The sequence below is a fragment of the Myotis yumanensis genome, unplaced genomic scaffold (assembly GCF_028538775.1).
Source record: "Myotis yumanensis isolate MYYU_CA2020_CCGP unplaced genomic scaffold, mMyoYum1.0.hap1 SCAF_23, whole genome shotgun sequence".
Classification (NCBI taxonomy): Eukaryota; Metazoa; Chordata; class Mammalia; order Chiroptera; family Vespertilionidae; genus Myotis; species Myotis yumanensis.
The window spans coordinates 1,877,361-1,896,344 of record NW_027223774.1 but is presented as its reverse complement, the minus strand read 5'-3'; the positions used below and the strand labels follow the sequence as shown (position 1 = coordinate 1,896,344).

The 18,984-nt window shown below is 44.4% G+C and overlaps 2 protein-coding genes across 4 annotated transcripts in view; one reads left to right on the top strand and one right to left on the bottom strand.

The window, feature by feature from the left end:
- The window catches only part of ZNF667 (zinc finger protein 667), a 29,760-nt gene extending 22,533 nt beyond the window's left edge, over positions 1-7,227 (top strand). For both annotated transcript variants that reach the window (XM_070401678.1, XM_070401677.1), the window contains exon 6: positions 63-7,227. In XM_070401678.1, coding sequence (XP_070257779.1) covers positions 63-1,627 — 1,565 coding nt within the window. In that variant the 3' untranslated portion in view covers positions 1,628-7,227. The remainder of the gene's footprint in view (positions 1-62) is intronic.
- A 376-nt stretch (positions 7,228-7,603) lies between these two features.
- On the bottom strand, positions 7,604-18,949 carry ZNF583 (zinc finger protein 583). Of its 2 annotated transcripts, XM_070401681.1 has the most exons (5): positions 18,853-18,949; positions 17,169-17,268; positions 13,400-13,526; positions 13,021-13,116; positions 7,604-10,906 (listed from the first exon to the last, which is right to left on the bottom strand). In XM_070401681.1, exons 2-5 carry the CDS (start codon positions 17,175-17,177, stop codon positions 9,429-9,431), a joined length of 1,710 nt encoding a protein of 569 aa, XP_070257782.1. In that variant the 5' UTR covers positions 17,178-17,268; positions 18,853-18,949; the 3' UTR covers positions 7,604-9,428. The 2 variants fall into 2 exon arrangements, with proteins under 2 accessions (XP_070257782.1, XP_070257781.1); XM_070401680.1 differs by lacking the exons at positions 17,169-17,268; positions 18,853-18,949 and having other exon boundaries at positions 13,400-13,544.
- Positions 18,950-18,984: the final 35 nt, after the last annotated feature.

Below are 18,984 nucleotides of genomic sequence, written 5' to 3'. Positions count from 1 at the left end.
TGACAATTTAAAAAAAAAATAAGAAAACAGATGTTTAATTTGTTGATGTCTTTCACACTCAGGGTCTAAATGTGAGACCAACAAGTTACATCCCGATCATTGCAACAAACCTGGGCAAAGCATCTACCAGAAACCAGTTTCTGCAGCACGAAAAGGTCCCACAGGAAAGAGAGGCTGCACGAAAAATTCACTCCTAAAGAAACCCAAGAAAGTGCATCCAGGGAAGAAGTCTTTAAAATGTAATGACTGTGGGAAAACCTTTAGTCAAAGCTTGTCTCTTAAACTTCATCAGAATTCCCATACTGAAGAGAGACCTTATGAATGTAGTCATTGTAGAAAAGCCTTCAGACAGGTCTCATCCCTCCTCCTCCATCAGAGAATTCACAATGGAAAGAAAAGCCACGAATGTGATGAATGTGGGGAAAGCTTCACGCAAAGAACCACGCTTCTTCTGCATGAGAAAAGTCATGGTGGAAAGGGAACCTTTGACTGTGGGAAGGCCTTGAGTCCGTGTCCAACCCTCAGGACACATCAGAAAACTCTCATTGATGAAAATGCTCACCAGCGCAGGAAACGTGGGAAATCCTTCATTCGAAGGTCATCTCTTTCACTTCATAGGAAAATCCACAAGGGAAAGAAAATCCATGAATGCAGTAAATGTGGGAGAGGCTTCCGAAAGAAATCAGTCCTTGTTCTACATGAAAGAGTTCATACTGGAGAGAAAACTAATGAGGGTGAGAAGGCCTCGAGGCAGCAGAGCAGCCACCGTTTAGAGAATCCTTATAAATGTAGAAAATGCGGGAAATCTTTTAATAGGATCTCATCCATCATGCTTCATCAGAGAATTCATGCTTCGGAGAAACCCTACAAATGCCCTAAGTGTGAGAAGGTGTTCCAGCGGCTTTCAACCCTTATCCTGCATCTAAAAATTCACAGTGGAGAGAAACTGTACAGGTGCAATAAATGCGAGAAGGTCTGTCACCGGCATTCATCCCTCATTCAGCATCAGAAAGTCCACACGAGGAAAAAGAAACTCTTTGAATGTAAGGAATGTGGGAAGATGTTTTCTGAAACTGCCAACCTTAAAATACATCAGAACATTCATTCTGAAGAGAAGCCTTTCAAATGCAACAAGTGTAGTAAAGTTTTCGGCCGCCAGTCATTTCTTATCGAACATCAGAGAATTCATACCGGAGAAAAACCGTACCAGTGCGAGGAATGTGGGAAAGCCTTCAGTCACCGGATATCTCTCACACGACACAAGAGAATCCACACGGAAGACAGGCCGTATGAATGCGATCAGTGTGGCAAGGCCTTCAGTCAGAGCGCGCACCTCGCCCAGCACGAAAGGATCCACACTGGAGAGAAACCATACACGTGCAAGACCTGCGGGAAGGCCTTCAGTCAGCGCACTTCCCTTATTCTGCACGAAAGAAGTCACACAGGAGAGAAACCCTACGAATGTAATGAGTGTGGGAAGGCCTTCAGCAGTGGCTCGGACCTCATCCGGCATCAGAGAAGTCATTCCTCAGAGAAACCCTACGAATGCAGTAAATGTGGGAAGGCGTACAGCCGGAGCTCATCCCTGGTTCGACATCAGAATTCACATTCAGAAGAAAAGGCCTAAGGGTGTTAACAAAAGCAAAGACTGAGTCTCAAAGGAGCAGATGCAGAGGCAGGGGGGAAGTGCATTGGTCTCTAACATACATTTTGTAGAAATGGGGCCGTTTGATGATGCTTCCCCCTTTGAAAGCCAAAGGGCAAAAGTCCTTGATGACTTTGACCTAAGAATCTGAAGTTAGCTGAGGCAGAGACCTTATCATAGGTCTTCATTCAGCTCAGATGGTTGGATCGGTCCTTTTTCATAAAGACAATTCTTCATTTGATAAGAATCACTGATATTTTATTCCCAATGTTGTTTTCCTTTATATGTTTTCTTTTTTTTAATATATTTTTTACTTCAGAGAGGAAGGGAGAGGGAAAGAGAGATAGAAACATCAGTGATGAAAGAGAATCATGGATTGGCTGCCTCCTGCACGCCCCACACTGAGGATCGAGCTCACAAACCAGGCATGTGCCCCTGACCGGGAATTGCACCATGACCTTCTGGTTCATAGGTGGACCCTCACCCAATGAGCCACGCCAGCTGGGCTCCAGTGTACTTTTAAAGTTATTTTAAAGTGGAATTGTAGCTATTTCATTGGTCACATACAACAAAGTGGAACTGTCCATGTTTTGGATGGGGCTTTGAGCCTGATTTAACGTCACATGAAGAGTTTGGGTTGGTCCCCGTAGAATGAGAACTATCACATGTAAGGAGGGGACTTTCTGGAAAACCAGGGTACCACTCTCAGCTGACAGACATTTTTGGGGTGCTAACGAAGAGTGAATCCTGGAGTGGATAAAGATGACACAGTTAACAAGCCTCATGGCTAATGAAGGAAAGGAAAACATGACATACTGAAGAATGAGGAACTTCAGAGCAGAGAGAAATTACTTATTTTATTTGAAAAAAAAAACTTGTCTATATTTATATGAATAAACATCAGTATTTTCATGTAAGAACACTGGTGTGCAATAAGTAATTGTTGAAGTCCAATGTACAGGTCTTTGGAAATGGGGCCTTTGAGAAGTAAAAAATTGGTCATATACAGTTGGATGCTTCTCTGTGCATGGTCATATACAGTTGGATGCTTCTCTGTGCATTTAATGGGGGTTAGAGGAGGACAGGAGAATGGAGCCGTCATGACAGGATTTGTATCTTAACCCTTTGCGGTCCAATTTTATTTTTGGAATTCAAACAGTCTGGTCCAAATTAATTGACAGGATTAAATGTTGAACTTTTTAATGTTCTTATTTTAAGTTTAAACCAAAAATTCACTGGTTATATTATTAAGTATGTTCAATCAAAGAGTTTATTCTTTAAAACATTTCATAGTGTGGTATCTTTTGAAACATTTCCCCACATGCAACCCAGCACCTTACTGACAATGCATATAATCGCAGCGGTTTGCGATGTCGACCTCAGCTCTACGTTGGACCTGCTCCTAGCACCTGGTCTGTCGAGTCAGCCTGGACGTTGGACCCAAAAGGGTTAAAAAGTAAGAGCACCAGGGAGATTCGCTTCCTCTCTGCCAGGTCAGGACACAGAAAGACCAGTGTCTACAGCCGGGAAGCATTCCCCCATGCTGGCTCCCTGATCTAGGACTCAGCCTCCTGAACTCTGAGGAATGAGTTTCTTTTGGTTGAAGCCACCCAGTCTGTGGTATTTGGTTATGGCACCTTGAACAGACTAACACATGGGGAAAACCCTGGATTTCTGTACCAGGCTCCTCCTGGGAACTGTTCACCATAATGGCTTTGTCTCCTCCTAGCTTGTGCAGCATACCTAAGACAGAATCAGAGACAGTTCTTTCTTGTAAATTGGTCATATACAGTTGGATGCTTCTCTGTGCATTTTCCCTCTGCAAAAGCTGTTTTTTTGTTTTGTTTTTTTTTAAATGTTTTATTGATTTCACAGAGAGGAAGGGAGAGGGAGAGAGCAAAACATCGGCAAGAGAGAAACATTTGCCCTGGCTGCTGTGGCTCAGTGGATAGAGCATCGGCCTGCGAACTGAAAGGTCCCAGGTTCGATTCCGATCAAGGCACCTGCCCGGGTTGGGGCTCGATCCCCAGTGGGGGACTTGCAGGAGGCAGCCAATCCATGATTTTCTCTCATCATGGATGTTTCTATCTCTCCCTCTTCCTCTCTGGAATCAATAAAAACATATTTTTTAAAAAAGAGAGAGAAACATCTGTCAGCTCCCTCCTGCACACCCCCTACTGGGGATTGAGCCTAAAGGCCAGCCATGTGCCCTGACCTGGAAGTGAAACAGTGAATTCCTGGAGCATGGGACAATGCTCAACCAACTGAGCCAGGCCGGCCAGGCTGCAAAAGCTATTTTTGAAAACACCCACATATTGTTACCTTTGTGGAACGTGTGAGCAGATGGGGTGGGTCACTGTAACTTGGATCACAACTGACCGAAAACTACATTTGTGAAGGATGATTTTTTAAAATTTAAACTTGTCACATCAGTTCTGTAAAATAAGCATAAAATATCTCCAAGATCACCCTCGCCAGGTGGCTCAGTTGGTTGGAGCGTCAACCCATATACCAGCGGTTCTCAACCTCTGGGTCGCAACCCCTTTGGGGGTCGAATGACCCTTTCACCAGGGTCGCCTAAGTCCATTGGAAAACACATATATAATGACATATTGTTTTTGTGATTAATCACTGTTTTAATTATGTTCAATTTGTAACAATGAAATTGGGGGTCACCACAACATGAGGAACTGTATTAAAGGGCCGTGGCATGAGGAAGGTTCAGAACCACTGCCATATACCAAAAAGGTGCGAGTTCGATTCCCAATCAGAGCACACACATAGCTAGGTTTCGGGTTCAATCCCCAGTCAGGGCAGTTACGGGAGGCAAATGATGGATGTTTCTCACATTGATGTTTTTCTCTGTCCCTTCCTCTCTCTCAAATCAACAAACATACCCTTGGGTAAAGATAAAAAAAATCTCGCAAGATCAATTTTTATTATCTTTATTATTCCATTTTTATGCTAACTCGGGTGTTTATTGTTCATTTTCTAAAGTGTTAGGGTGGAAATTGAAGTCGCTGATGTGAGAGTTTTATACCTTAGCAATTCGTGCTATATTTCCTTTTAAGTACAGTGTTAAACCTTTTGATATTCTGTGGTTTTTCATTCGAATACTTTCTATTTTCCCTTTCTGGTATCTCTTGATTGATGGGTTGCTAAAAATTGGGCTATTTAGGTCCAAATATTTGGGGATCTTCCAGTTATGTTTGTTATTGATTGCTAATTTCATCTGTTCTGGTCACTAAAACATTTTGTACGACTTGAACCCTTTTAAATTTGAGACGTTTTAAAGCCTACCATATGGTCTGCCTTGGTCAGTGTGCTTTGTGCATTTGAAGAGAACGTATATTCTGTCCTTGGGTGGAATAGTTTCAAAGTGCCCATTAAGTCAAGTTCGCACGTCGTGTCGTCTAGGTTTTCAGTATCCTTGCTGATTTTCTGTCTCCTTGTTCTGTTGAGATGCATGTCAAAGTCTCGTCATTGTGGATTTGTCTATTTCTCCTTAGAACGCTGTCAGTCCTTTCCGCAACTTCAGGTGATTTCCACGCGCACACGTCCTGTTCAGGATTCTAGCTAAAAACTAGAGTTCTTACTTGGGTAAAGATGCTGCAGGTGTCAGGTTGTTTTTTCTCTAAGAGCCCTGAGGCACTTTATCCTGTGAACTCCAACCACCTCAGCTCCATCGCCTCCCCACAGAGACCACACACAGTCTTGGAAATGCCGCATGTGGTTCCCTGGGGGAATCATAGTCCAGTACTCCCCTCACTCATTTCCCATGGGCCTGTTTCGTTGCCCAGTGACCAGTCTCTTCAACACCAAGGTTTTATAGATTTTGTTAGTATTTCAGGTGGGAAGGTAAACTCTTCCCTCCAATTCCATCTTCACCGGAAGTGCAGATCTCATAGAGCATTTAGCGAGGGCAGGGACCACTGTGGGTCTAGGGTTTATATATATATTTAATATATTTTATTGATTTTTTTAAAAAAATATATTTATTGATTTTTTACAGAGAGGAAGGGAGAGAGATAGAAAGCCAGAAACATCGATGAGAGAGAAACATCGATCAGCCGCCTCCTGCACATCCCCCATTGGGGATGTGCCCGCAACCCAGGTACATGCCCTTGACCAGAATCGAACCCAGAACCTTTCAGTCCGCAGGCCGACGCTCTATCCACTGAGCCAAACCGGTTTCAGCTATTTTATTGATTTTTTACAGAGAGGAAGAGAGAGGGATAGAGAGTTAGAAACATCAATGAGAGAGAAACATTGATCAGCTGCCTCCTGCACACTCCCTACTGGGGATGTGCCTTCAACCAAGGTACATGCCCTTGGCCGGAATCGAACCTGGGACCTTTCAGTCTGCAGGCTGACGCTCTATCCACTGAGCCAAACCAGTTAGGGCAGGGTTTATATATTTTTAAGGAAGTGTTGCGATTAACATTCATCTACATACGCTTTTCTAAGGTTTTACCAGTATTTTTGGAGGATAAATTGGTAGATCACAAGATAGATGTATTTTAACAGATATTGCCAACTTGCCTTTGCTCTTCAGACTAGGATCTAGAATGAAGGCTTCTTAGAGGAATTTTAAGCACCTTCATCCCACCATGTTGGGTTATATTAGTCTAGTTTTTCAGAGTTCCTTCTGCCTACGTTTTCTCCATTATGCTGCTCTTATCAGAGGGTAGAGTGCGCCAAAGATCCTGGCATGTTCTTTTAATGTGGCCCTAACTGCTGTTTCTGTATTCTCTTCATGTGTGATATGAGGTGGTATCACTTTCCTATTTCAATGATGCTGGCATGTTTATATTTATTTAATTTGCCCCCCCCCCCCCTTTTTTTTAGTAGAGGAAATTGGGTAAGATGGACTCTACCAGTAATCCATAGAGCCTCTGCAAGGCTAGAATTTTAATTTTGGAATGAGTAGAGTTCTACCTAGTCCAGCTATTTTTCGTGACCCTCTCTTTTCTGCTTGTTTGGTGCCTTTGCTGTCGTTGGGAGATAAACTGTGTGCAAAAGGAAGTCTTGGTTTGGCCCAGGAAAATTCTGGTATCGACAAGTTGCCATTCACAAAGGTCTGTCATTCATTTTTCTTCACTCAACACACAGAAGCATCTCATTTGCTTTGCAGTGTAAATAGTTCACTGGTTTAACTTGTATTTCTTCTGATCCTGCTGAGATTCAGTACTTACCACATGTTCATCGGTCACCTGTTGCCTCTTCATACCTTTGTCCAGGGAGGGAGGAAGTGCCATTTTCTAAGTGATTGTAGGAGCACTTGTGTGTTAAGTATATGAATTTCATGGGTTAATGATTCCCTCTAATTCTGTTTAAACCTTTTGTTTATGCTGTCTTTGACTCTATACCTAATAAAGTTCTTACACAATCAAACCTATTATCTTTGTGTGTGTGGCTTCTGGATCTCATGTCACTTAGGAAGATTGTTCTCGCTCTATAAAGTATGTTCTGGTGTCCTTTAATCACTGTTTTATGTTTGGATAAAAAAAATGAGGGGATAAATGAGGGGATCGTTTTGTGCAAAGTCAATTTGACCAAAACTGTTAAGCCACTGGCATGAAATATCACCTTTATTATGTATATCTTTATATGTATATCTGTTTGAATGTATATGTGTATGTTCAGAGAGACAATCTTTCAAGCCTTAAGAAATTCTTATTAGGATTTCGTTAGGTACAAGGAATCTGTGGGTGAATTTGGGCCTACTAACATCTGTGTAACACTGAGTCTTCCCTGAAGAAGGATAAACATCTGCTCAAGCCTTCTTTCACCCTCTATTAACTTTCACCATTTTCTTTGTACCTGTATTCATGTAAGTTGGTTAATGCATTGACTGTATTCTCAAAGAGAACATAATATGAAATATAAAACAAGTCAGATATAAGGGAATAGGGAGTGGTTTGAACTGTGGTGAACTGGAAAACACATGCCCGCCTAAAGGTATTCAGATTCCTTTTTAATTTAATGCATACCATCCCTGGCTGAGTAGCTCAGTTGGTTATAGTCCCGATACACCAAGGTTATGGGTTCTAACCCTGGTCAGGGCACATACAATAATTAACCAATGAATGCATAAATAAGTAGGACAACAAATCAATGTTTCTCTTTTTAAAAAATCTATAAATTAAAAAAAAATACTTGATGCATACCAAATCAAACATGTTTGTAGGCAGCCAGTTTATGAGTATCAATCTATATAGTTTTGGTTTCTTTCCCCCTCCAGGCTTAGAATTACAGCTTAGAAGCTCAACTTTTCCTATTTTAAATGGCATAGGTGTAAAACAATGCATCCCCCTGGAATTAGGAGCAAGGGTCAAATTTACCCTTTATTTTTCAAGTTTTCTTTTAACTATCTTTTTGCCTTTGTTTAAATGGAAATGAAGACGGCATCTCAGTAAGTAAATTCTACTTATCGCAAGTTGGTTTTTAAAATCTGACTGCTTAGAATTAATATGTAATGAAGTTAGTTTTTCTTACCAACAAAGTCATATTCCTAGATAGTCATGCTGAAATAGCAGCCACCATCTCACTCTCTATTATCAAGTACTGAACATCAATCCTACTGTATTAGATACCCAGGTCACCCACCCACCTTTAGAACAATGACCACTGTTCCTAATCAATAATCTCTACAACCTGTGACTTGAGCTGCTGCTTTTGCTATTTCTCAGCTAATCATTGTTAAGATGATCATGTTTTCTTTGAATACCACAGTATCTTTTTATTTTACAGTTTATTGAGAGACTACTTTATGCTGGGCTATCTGCCAGGCCATTTACATGCATTTAATGTTTGCATTAACATTTTTGTTGTTAATTCTCACCCAAGGATTTTTTTCCATTGAGTTTTAGAGAGAGTAAAAGGAGAGAGGGAAACATCAATGTGAGAGAGACATTGACTGGTTGCCTCCTGCACACACTCCGACTGAGGCTGGGGATCAAGCCTGCAACTGAGGTATGTGCCCTTGACCAGAATTGAACTCACAACCTTTCACTCTGCAGGCCAATGCTCTAACCATTGAGCAAACCGGCCTAGGACCCATTAACTTTCGAGGTAGTACCATTATTATTTCTATAATATAAAACTGAAGCCCTAACCGGTTTGGCTCAGTGGGTAGAGCATCGGCCTGCGGACTGAAAGGTCCCAGGTTCAATTCCAGTCAAGGGCATGTACCTTGGTTGCAGGCACATCCCCAGTGGGAGGTGTGCAGGAGGCAACTGATCGATGTTTTTCTCTCATCGATGTTTCTGACTCTCTATTCCTCTCCCTTCCTCTCTGTAAAAAAATCAATGAAATATATTAAACAAAACAAACACTGAAGATTACAAATGACAAAATGTTTCTCCAAAATTAGAGGGCTAAAGAAGGGAAGAGCAAGGATTAGAACCAAGATCTATTTAATGCGGGCATGAGCTCTTAATTCTGGATAAGTCTTCAGAGAATGAGATGGATACTGGCATGAGATGGGGCTTTGTAAGGTAGACTGGAACGAGGTATTGAGGGAAGTTATTTTAGGCTATTTTGAGGACACTGTGCTTTAACCTAAGAACTATAGTATGCCAGGAGGGGTCTTAATGAGAGGAGTGATATGATCAAACTATTTTTAATAGGTTTGTCTGCAGTGTGACAACTGACAAAGTAAGTGGTCAACACAGGAATCCAGTTAGGAAGTTATTTCCATAGACCATGTCAAGTAGGTTATTGTGCACTGGATGAAGATGATGGAGTGGAAATGATTAAAGGAGTGATATTCAAGGCATATTTAGGAGATAAAACCTATAGCTTTTGGCAAATGGCTGGACATGGAGGGTGAGGAAGAGGAGAGACTCAAGAAAGACTCCATAGCGTGAATTCTCTTGTGATGAGCCAAGTGTGCACGCTGCCTGAACGATTTCCTGCAGTCCTTACATTCGTAGGGTCGCTCTCCAGTGTGAATTCTTTGATGCAGGGTAAGAGAGCCACTGTAGCTAAAGGCTTTCCCACACACGTTACATTCGTAAGGTTTCTCTCCAGTATGGATCCGCTGGTGCTGAGCAAGGCCTGCATTCTGGCTAAATGTTTTCCTGCACTCCTTACACATGTAAGGTTTCTCTCCCGTGTGACTCCGCTGGTGTTGTGCCAGCGACGAACTATTGCTGAAGGCCTTCCCACATTCAATGCATTCATAGGGTTTCTCTCCAGTATGGACCCTCTGGTGCTGATCGAGGTATGCGATCTGGCTGAAGGCTTTCCTACACACCTTACACTCATACGGTTTCTCTCCAGTGTGGACTCTCTGGTGCTGAGCCAGGTGCGCGTACTGGCTGAAGGTCTTCCGGCATTCTTTACACTCATAAGGTCTCTCTCCGGTGTGAATCCTCTGATGCACAATTAGGTAACCACGATGGCTAAAGGCTTTCCCACACACATTACATACGTAAGGTTTCTCCCCTGTGTGAATCCGCTGATGCTGAGCAAGAAACGAACCGTTGCTAAAGGCCTTTCCACACTCAATACATTCAAACGGTCTCTCTCCAGTGTGAATCCTCTGGTGTTGCGTCAGGTGTGCAATCTGGCTGAAGGCTCTCTTACACTCGTTACACTGGTAAGGTTTCTCTCCAGTGTGAACTCTCTGGTGCTGAGCGAGGTGTGCGTTCTGGCTGAAGGCTTTCCTACATTCCTTACATTCGTAGGGCTTCTCCCCGGTGTGTATTCGCTTATGTTGAGCCAGGTTTGCACTCTGGCTGAAGGTTTTCCCACATTCAACACAGGCATAGGGTTTCTCTCCGGTATGAATTCTCTGGTGAAGAGTAAGGGATGAGCTCTGGTTGAAAACTTTCTCACACTCATTACATTTCAAAAGTTTCTTTTCTACATAGACTTTCTTAGGCTTCATGTCCACAGATTTTTTGCGGTATTTTCTCTTTTGTGGCTCATGCTTATGTGTTCTTTCTTTGGTGGGAAAACCCTGTTTTATAGCAAATATTGCATCCTGGTGGAAAGTTTGCCAAGATTTAGTACATTCACTACTTTGATCTTCAGTAAGGATTTCCTTATGCGTGATGATCAGTTGACTAGGATGTACCTCCTTACTTTGCAACTTGTTGTTAAACCAGTCCCCACTTTCATAGTCTTCTATCAAACTGGGGCAATCAAGGCTGTAACTAAGATGGCTTCTTCCTGTTGTCACTACTTTGGATGATTCTTCATAAATAACTTGCTTTGATGAAAATTCACTGTTTTTAAATGCATACTCCCAATCTAAAAGATAGTAAGAAAATAGTGTGTGTTTATGCAGAAGAAAAGAACTTTTAAAACAAAAATCAGTGCATAAAATACATAAGAACTTAAGAGAGTTGATTAAAACATAAATTCTTCATATATAGTCAGTAAGGTAACTATTAGAAAAATTAAATATCCCAGGAATGCAAGGTTGGTTTAATATGTGAAAATCAATGAATGATCATTACATCAGCAGATTAAAGATGAAAAATCATATGATCATTTCAATAGATGTAGAAAGAGTATTTTACTAAATTTATTTGTAAAATTTATCAGCAAACCAGGAATAGAAATGAACTTCCTAAAATTGAGAAAGAGCATCTAAGCAAACTAACATCAACTAAATGGTGAAAGACTGAATACATTTCCCCTTAAGATTGAGAACAATGCAAGTATATGTGCTCTTACAAGTGGTACAATTCAACATTGTACAGGAGACCCAAGCTATTATAATAAATCAAGAAAAACAAGGCATAAGGATCAGAAAGGAAGAAAGAAAACTGTATTGGCAGATAATATGATTGTCTCTGCAGAAAATGCTCAACTACTAGATGAATCTAGCAAGGTTGTAAGATAGTTCATATAAAAATCACTTTACATTCTTTTTATTTTTATATATATATTTTATTGATTTTACAGAGAGGAAGGGAGAGAGATAGAGAGCCAGAAACATCGATGAGAGAGAAACATCAGCTACCTCCTGCACATCTCCCACTGGGGATGTGCCCGCAACCCAGGTACATGCCCTTGACCGGAATCGAACCTGGGACCTTTCAGTCCGCAAGCCGACGCTCTATCCACTGAGCCAAACCGGCTTTGGCTCACTTTACATTCTTACATGCTAGCTGCAAACAACTGGAAGATGGGAGTTTTTAAGAATTCTATTTATAATTATAGCACACAAAAATAAGACTCAGAAAAATATTTTTAAAAATTTTTAAACCACTACACTGGATGACTATAAAATATTGCTAAGAGAAAGAAAACCTTAACAAATGGCTAAAGAAACCATACTCATGAACTGGAAAACTCAATGATGTTAGAATGTCAATTCTTCCCCAAGTTGATGTAGATGTATCGTAATCCCAAGTGAAATCCCAGTAGACTTTTTGAATAGATTATCTGATATCTGAAAACTACAGATATCAAGATGGTATGGTACTGGTGAAAGGATAGACGTAGATCAATGGAACAGAACAGAGTTCAGAACTAGACCCCTGCATTTATGTTCAATTGCTTTTCAACAAGGGTACCAACAAAGCAATACAATGGGGAAAGGAAAGTCTTTACAACAAAGAGTCCTGGAATAACTGAACATCCGAAGGGGGGGAAATGAACCTCAGTATTTATCTCACCCAAGAAATTAGCTCAATGGATCATTACCCAAATGTAAAAATTAAAATAGAACATTCCTAGGGGGAAAAAATAGAAGAATACGTTGGTGACCTGGGGGTAGCGAGAATTTCTTAGAGATGGCACAAAAGTACCAATCAAGACAAATAAATTGGACTTTATGAAAATGGAAAACTTCGAATGTTCAAAAGACAGCAGTAGAAAAACAAGAAGGCCAAACCACAATTGGCATAGGTATATCACAATACATACAAATGACACAGGACTTGTTCTAAGACCATCTAAAGAAAGAACTCTTAAAACTCAATAAGAAGAAAAACAACCCACTGAAAACCTAGGCAAAAAATTGAACACTTCACAAAAGATATATGAATAGCCAATACGTTCATGAAAAGATGCTCAACATTGTTAGTAAAATAATGAAACAATGAATCAATCCTTCAACCAAAAAGAAATGAGTGGCAAAAGGAAAAATAGAGGCATTGCTGTGTCTGGATATTTTTCATGTGTTGGAACGACTTGTGCAAAACTCAAAGGCGAGGACAAGGAGACCCTGTGAGAGAATGGATACAAGGAGAGTAAGTTGGGGAGCTCATGCTAAAAGATGCTTCGATGTGTCCCAGGCCTGGAGCCTTTAAGGAAGCCATTTAGACAATACCCGTGGCAAGCTGGACCCTTCAGAAGGGCGGAGCTCAGTTTTCTTGCAGTGGCCTCTACCTCCCTAGTTCTCTCTCACTCACCAGAGCATGTGCCTTCTGTGCTGGCCTTCGTTGCCATCCAGGGCTCTCTTCCTTGCTCCAGAAGTGAGATCACCTCTGGCTTCGAAACGGAAACTCCTGCATAGAAGAAATAAAGGGGAAATTAGCCAGGCCCTGAAATCAGACCAAGCCCTTGGGCCTCAGGCAGTGGGGGCACCATAGAGAGAGTGAAGGAAGAGGGAGTCTTTTGAAGAAAGAGGAAGTTATAGGGATAGTCTAATGAAGCTGCCAATTCTACAAAACTCAGCCTATTTTGGGGAGCAGCAGGAAGAGAAATGCAGCGACGTATATCAGAGGCTCCCCAAACATTATGTGAGGGAGCAGCCCTCTGGGGAGATTCTGAATTACGGGGAGACCTTACCCAGCGACTCCAGGTTCCTGTAGTTCTCCAACATCACCTTCCTGTACAAATTCCTCTGAGCAAGATTTAGCCATTCCCACTCCTCTTGAGAGAAATCTATAGCCACATCCCCAAATGTCACCAAATCCTGAAATGACATAAACATATTTTTGTCCGACTGGTGTTCTTACCCTCACACGGGTGTAGTGTGAAGAGCTAAATCACTTTACTGCTGGAGAGAAATATTACATAGAGTGAAATTTCCTGGTAGCATCTTAGGTTCTGAGCAACATGTATCAAGTAACTGCCGGATGACTTCTCTGTGCTTAGTGTTGATGCTGCCACCCTAAGTGTACGATTTCATTGTCTCTACTAACGGAGAAAAGACTTGTCACACGCAAAAATGGGCAATAACAACACCAGTCAAGTGTAAAATAGTATGTTTTTCATACTAAATGCTAGGGCGTTTCTCAATATGGAAAATCAAGATAGACTGTGGAAGTGAAGAAAGGCTTCAAGGGAAAGACAGGAACATGAGTTAAGCCTTCCAAGATGTATATGGTCTAAACCAGCATTTCCGCAAACTCTACAGTGGAATGTTCCAGATATATCAATAGGATGTTCCAGACATATCTACATGTACATTCTATATATACACATACATATCCTATCCTATGAGTGCTTATAATTTTGATTTTCTAAAATTAAATAGATATGTAATAAGATAGTAAACAAGTTTTATAGTCATTTTGCAAAAATATAACTTAAACCAATGGACGCCATCACAGAGAACAAGCAGAGGCAACAAAAGATTCCCTAACAGCATTTGATAACCCCACTGAGTCTCAAAGACAATGGGTAACCTATCTGCTACCTCAGAGACAAAATAAGAGTAATTCTAAGCTCTGCTAATGAACTTAAGTAGTGAAGGTTTCCAATGTGATCATGAAGTGCATAAAAAACACCCACAGCTCACGCTGGAGGGGCGCACACAGCTTCCCAAAAGCAAGAGAGTTTTCAATGTTACGGGACAGCTGGCTCGGCTACTGCATGTTGAATTAAGGATTTTTTTTTTAAATATATGTATTATTGATTTTTTACAGAGAGGAAAGGAGAGGGATAGGGAGTAGAAACATCAATGGGAGAGAAACATCAATCAGCTGCCTCTTGCACACTCCCCACTGGGGATGAGCCTGCAACTGAGGTACATGCCCTTGACCGGAATCGAACCTGGGACCCTTCAGTCTGCAGGCTGACGCTCTATCCACTAAGCCAAACCAGTTAGAGCAAGGATCTTCTTTATAACATGGGACAAGGCCTGGTATGTTTCCTAAAAATTCAAAACGTACATCCTTCCTAAGAGACGCACCTGCTCCAGCCTTACCAGGGCTGGCTGTGTGGTCTCGGACATGCCCCGTAGGTGTGGCATGTCACAGCCATGCCCGCTCTTAGCTGGGCTGACGGACGGATGGCACTCAATGGGGCGCATCTGGACTGAGCTGGCTGGTCAGGTGCTGAAGGACCACCACACAGGTCAGTACCGAGCCCTGCTGGCGCCCGTGTCAGATCTCCCCTCAGCCCAGCAATGGACGGGGAGGCCCAACATGGCAGCGGCCTCTGGGACCCCAGAGGAGTAAGTTCTGGGGTGTCTCCGGTCTTGGTGGTTGTCAAATTTGGAGTCTTTATTACGCCAGGGGTCTCAGAGGAGTTGCCTCTCAAAGTCTGAGCAAAGCAACATGGAGGAAGCTTTCCCTTTATACCAGTGGTTCTCAACCTTCCTAATGCCGCGACCCTTTAATACAGTTCCTCATGTTGTGGTGACCCCCAATTTCATTGTTACAAATTGAACATAATTAAAGCATAGTGATTAATCACAAAAACAATATGTAATTATCTATGTGTTTTCCGATGGTCTTAGGCGACCCCTGTGAAAGGGTCGTTCGACCCCCAAAGGGGTCGCGACCCACAGGTTGAGAACCGCGGATCTAGAGGAAGCGAATTGCAGAAGGGGGGGGAGCGAATGCAAAGATTCGGAGACAGGGACAAGCCCAGGACATCTGAGGCACAGTCAGTGGCCAGTGTGGCTGGAGCGGAGATGCAGACGTGCAGAATGAGGTCTGGGCGCGCCGGGGCTGGGTCACGGAGGGCCCTGCAGGCCGTGGTAAGGACACTGGGATCTCATTCCCAGTGGAGCGGGGGCCAGTGACAGTCTGGGAACAGGAACGAGATGAGTGCTCGGTCATCACGGTGGGCACACGGCTCCACAGTGTCCTCCTCCCTCCACCCTCTTCAGCTCCTCACGCCCCGTCATCCGTGTTCCTGACCCTCAGCACACATGACCACTCCCTACAGCCGCACAGTCGCTAACCAGTGACGGGGACACGGGCTTTCCTCCCTGGTGCTCTCTTTCCTCGCCTGTGCAGTGAGAGATTCGGACAGGCTCGCCCTCCACTTTCTTCCTGGCTTTGCCGTTTCATGAGCCTGGATCTGTGCTGCCCAACACACCAGCTGCTCACCGCGTGTCGCTATTTACATGTAAGTCAGTTCACATTGACAGTCCAGGTCCTCAGTCCTGCCAGGACATACAAGTGCCCCGCAGCCACGGTAGCACCTTTCTAGTCGGTCACCCCAGGAAGAGCCACTGGACAGCGCTGACTCGCGCTCTGGCCCAGCTTCCTCTTACCAACCTGTTCTCTGTTTTCACCGAGCAGTTTGCATGGTTTTATGGTTTAGATTTAACCTATACATTGTAAGGAAGAAATTTAGTTATTTATTTTTAAATATATTTTTATTGATTTCAGGGAGGAAGGGAGAGGGAGAGAGAGAAAGAAACATCAATGATGAGAGAGAATCATGGATCTGCTGCCTCCTGCACACCTCCTACTGGGGATCAAGCCCACAACCCGGGCATGTGCCCTTGACTGGAATCGAACCTGGGACCCTTCAGTCCGCAGGCTGACGTTCTATCCACTGAGCCAAACTGGCTAGAGCAGGAAGAAATTTTTTTTTTTTTTCTAAATGAATAACCCATCCTTTCTCCCCTGACTTCACATCATTACATTATACACCGAATGGCCAGATTATTATGACCACCCCATCAGTACTTCACTGACACTTCCCAAAATACTGAATATTGAAAACTTCCTAAGCAAATACTATCAAGGTTTTATTATTATTACTAGGAGCCCATTGCATGAAGATTTGTGCAATAGGCCTGCGTTCCCCTGGCTGCCGGCACTGGTTTTCCTCCGGCACCCGGGACCCAGGCCATTGGTCCGGCCGCAGTAGAGAAGCCAAGCCTCTTCAGTCTTCACTCTGGCCAGCCTTCAGTCTTTGCTCCGCGCCCGCGTATGCAAAGTAACCGCCATCTTTATTGGGTTAATTTGCATACTCATCCTGATTGGCTGGTGGGTGTAGCAGAGTGACACCAATTTGCATGTTTCTCTTTTATTAGTGTAGCTTTGCACAACCACTTCATTGTACTGGTGGGGTGGTCATAACAATCTGGCCACTCAGTGTACAGTAAACAAACTATAATCACTGACACGTGGCCTCCTGAGAGCCACAGGCAGCACTAAACTATTTTTTGGATAAAGGTGAAAATGCTGAGAAAAAGGGGACGCTCACTGGGCTTCGGGGGACCCCCTGACACTGGATTGGAGGATACGAGGGCCAGGTCCCTTGTGGAGGGGACGCAGGTAGGCTGGTGAGTCTCAGGAGAAAACCAGACTGTTCGCACACAGCCGGACAAGCAGCGCATGACTGGGAGGGAAGGAGAGATGCTCCTTACCTGGGACATGGCTTTCAGAGCCTGAGGACTGATGGCGGCGCTTCCGGCCCCTCCCTCAGGCTCCTCTCCGGCAGAGGCGCAGTGTCTGGGGAAAGGCGAGCTGGGGAGGGAGAAAGGGACCCTGTGTCACCGGCCTGGACAGCCCCTCCCCCGCCCCCCACCACAGACGCAGATGAGGGGTACTCTGAATTAGTCGCTCCCACGCATACAACTCTTTTCCCCAGCGCTTTATTTTATTTATTTTTAAAAAATATATTTCTGCCCTAACCGGTGTGGCTCAGTGGATAGAGCATTGGCCTGCGGACTCAAGGGTCCCGGGTTCCATTCCGGTCAAGGGCATGTACCTTGGTTGCAGGCACATCCCTAGTAGGGGGTGTGCAGGAGGCAGCTGATCAATGTTTCTTTCTCATCGATGTTTCTAACTCTCTATCCCTCTCCCTTCCTTTCTGTAAAAAATCAGTAAAATATATTTTTAAAAATCTATATCTATATATCTATATATCTATATAGATATAGATATATAGATATATATCTATATCTATATAGATATATAGATATATAGATATATTTCTATTGATTTCAGAGAGGGAGATAGAAACATCAACGATGAGAGGGAATCACTGATTGGCTGCTTCCTGCACACTCCCTGCTGGGGATCTCTCTCTTCCTCTCTGAAATCAACAAAAATTTTTAAAAAATCGCCGTAACTGGTTTGGCTCAGTGGATAGAGCGTCGACCTGCGGACTGAAGGGTCCCAGGTTCGGTTCCGGTCAAGGGCATGTGCCTTGGTTGCAGGCTCATCCCCGGTGGGGGGTGTGCAGGGGACAGCTGATCGATGTTTCTCTCTCATCGGTGTTTCTAACTCTCTATCCCTCTCCCTTCCTCTCTGTAAAAAATCAATAAAATATATTTTTTTAAAAAAAATTTTTAAAAAATTAACCAATGAAGGCATCAGTAAGTGGGACAAGTCTCTCGCTCTCCCTCTCTTCCTCCAAAATCAAATTAAAAAAAAAAAAAAAAAGTTGTTTCCCACTAACCCGCCGCCTTGGAAGGTAAAGCGGCTCACTCAGCGGTCAGACACAGGTGAGCACCGGCCCTCCCTGGGGCTGGGGACCCGCCGCAACCTGCTCCCCACCAGCCGCGGGCAGGACCGTGGGACCGACTCACGGAGCGCCGAGCGCGGAGCCCGCCCGCCCGTGTGAGCATCAACAGCGGTCACTCCAACAGCGCACAGTAGGTCTCCCTCCCGCTCCGCTCCCTTCCCCGGCGGAGGGAGGAGGGAGTGGGGGGACCTTCTGCACCGCAGGCCGCGGTCCCGCAGCCGGGCCCCTGGGGTGCAGCCCGAGGCCCGCCCGTGTCTCCTCACCGCCCCATCCCCGCCCCCGTCCTCCCCGCTCACGCCCCCCGGCCCCTCCTCTCTCTGCCCCCCGCCCCGAGGCGGGTCCCCCTCACGCGGGGCACAGGGGCCACCGGGCCCGCTGTCACCCCGCCCCACGGCCGCCCCCTCACGGTCATGGTCACACACACACACTCACTGACACACACACTCACTGACACACACAGGGTCCACCTGTTCACACGGTCACACTCACTGACACACGCGGCCTCACGCCGTCACACGCCTCGTCACAGCCTCACGGGGACCCCGGCCCCGCTCCGTCCCCGCGCCCGGGGGACCGCTCACCGCCTCCTCCCCGCAGGCGGGCGCCTCCCTCCGCGCGGCGGGCCGAGGCCGGGGGCCCCGCATCTCCGCGGGCCGGGCCGGGCCGGGGCGGGACCCGCGGACTCACAAAGGGGCCGCGGCGCTCGGGCGAGC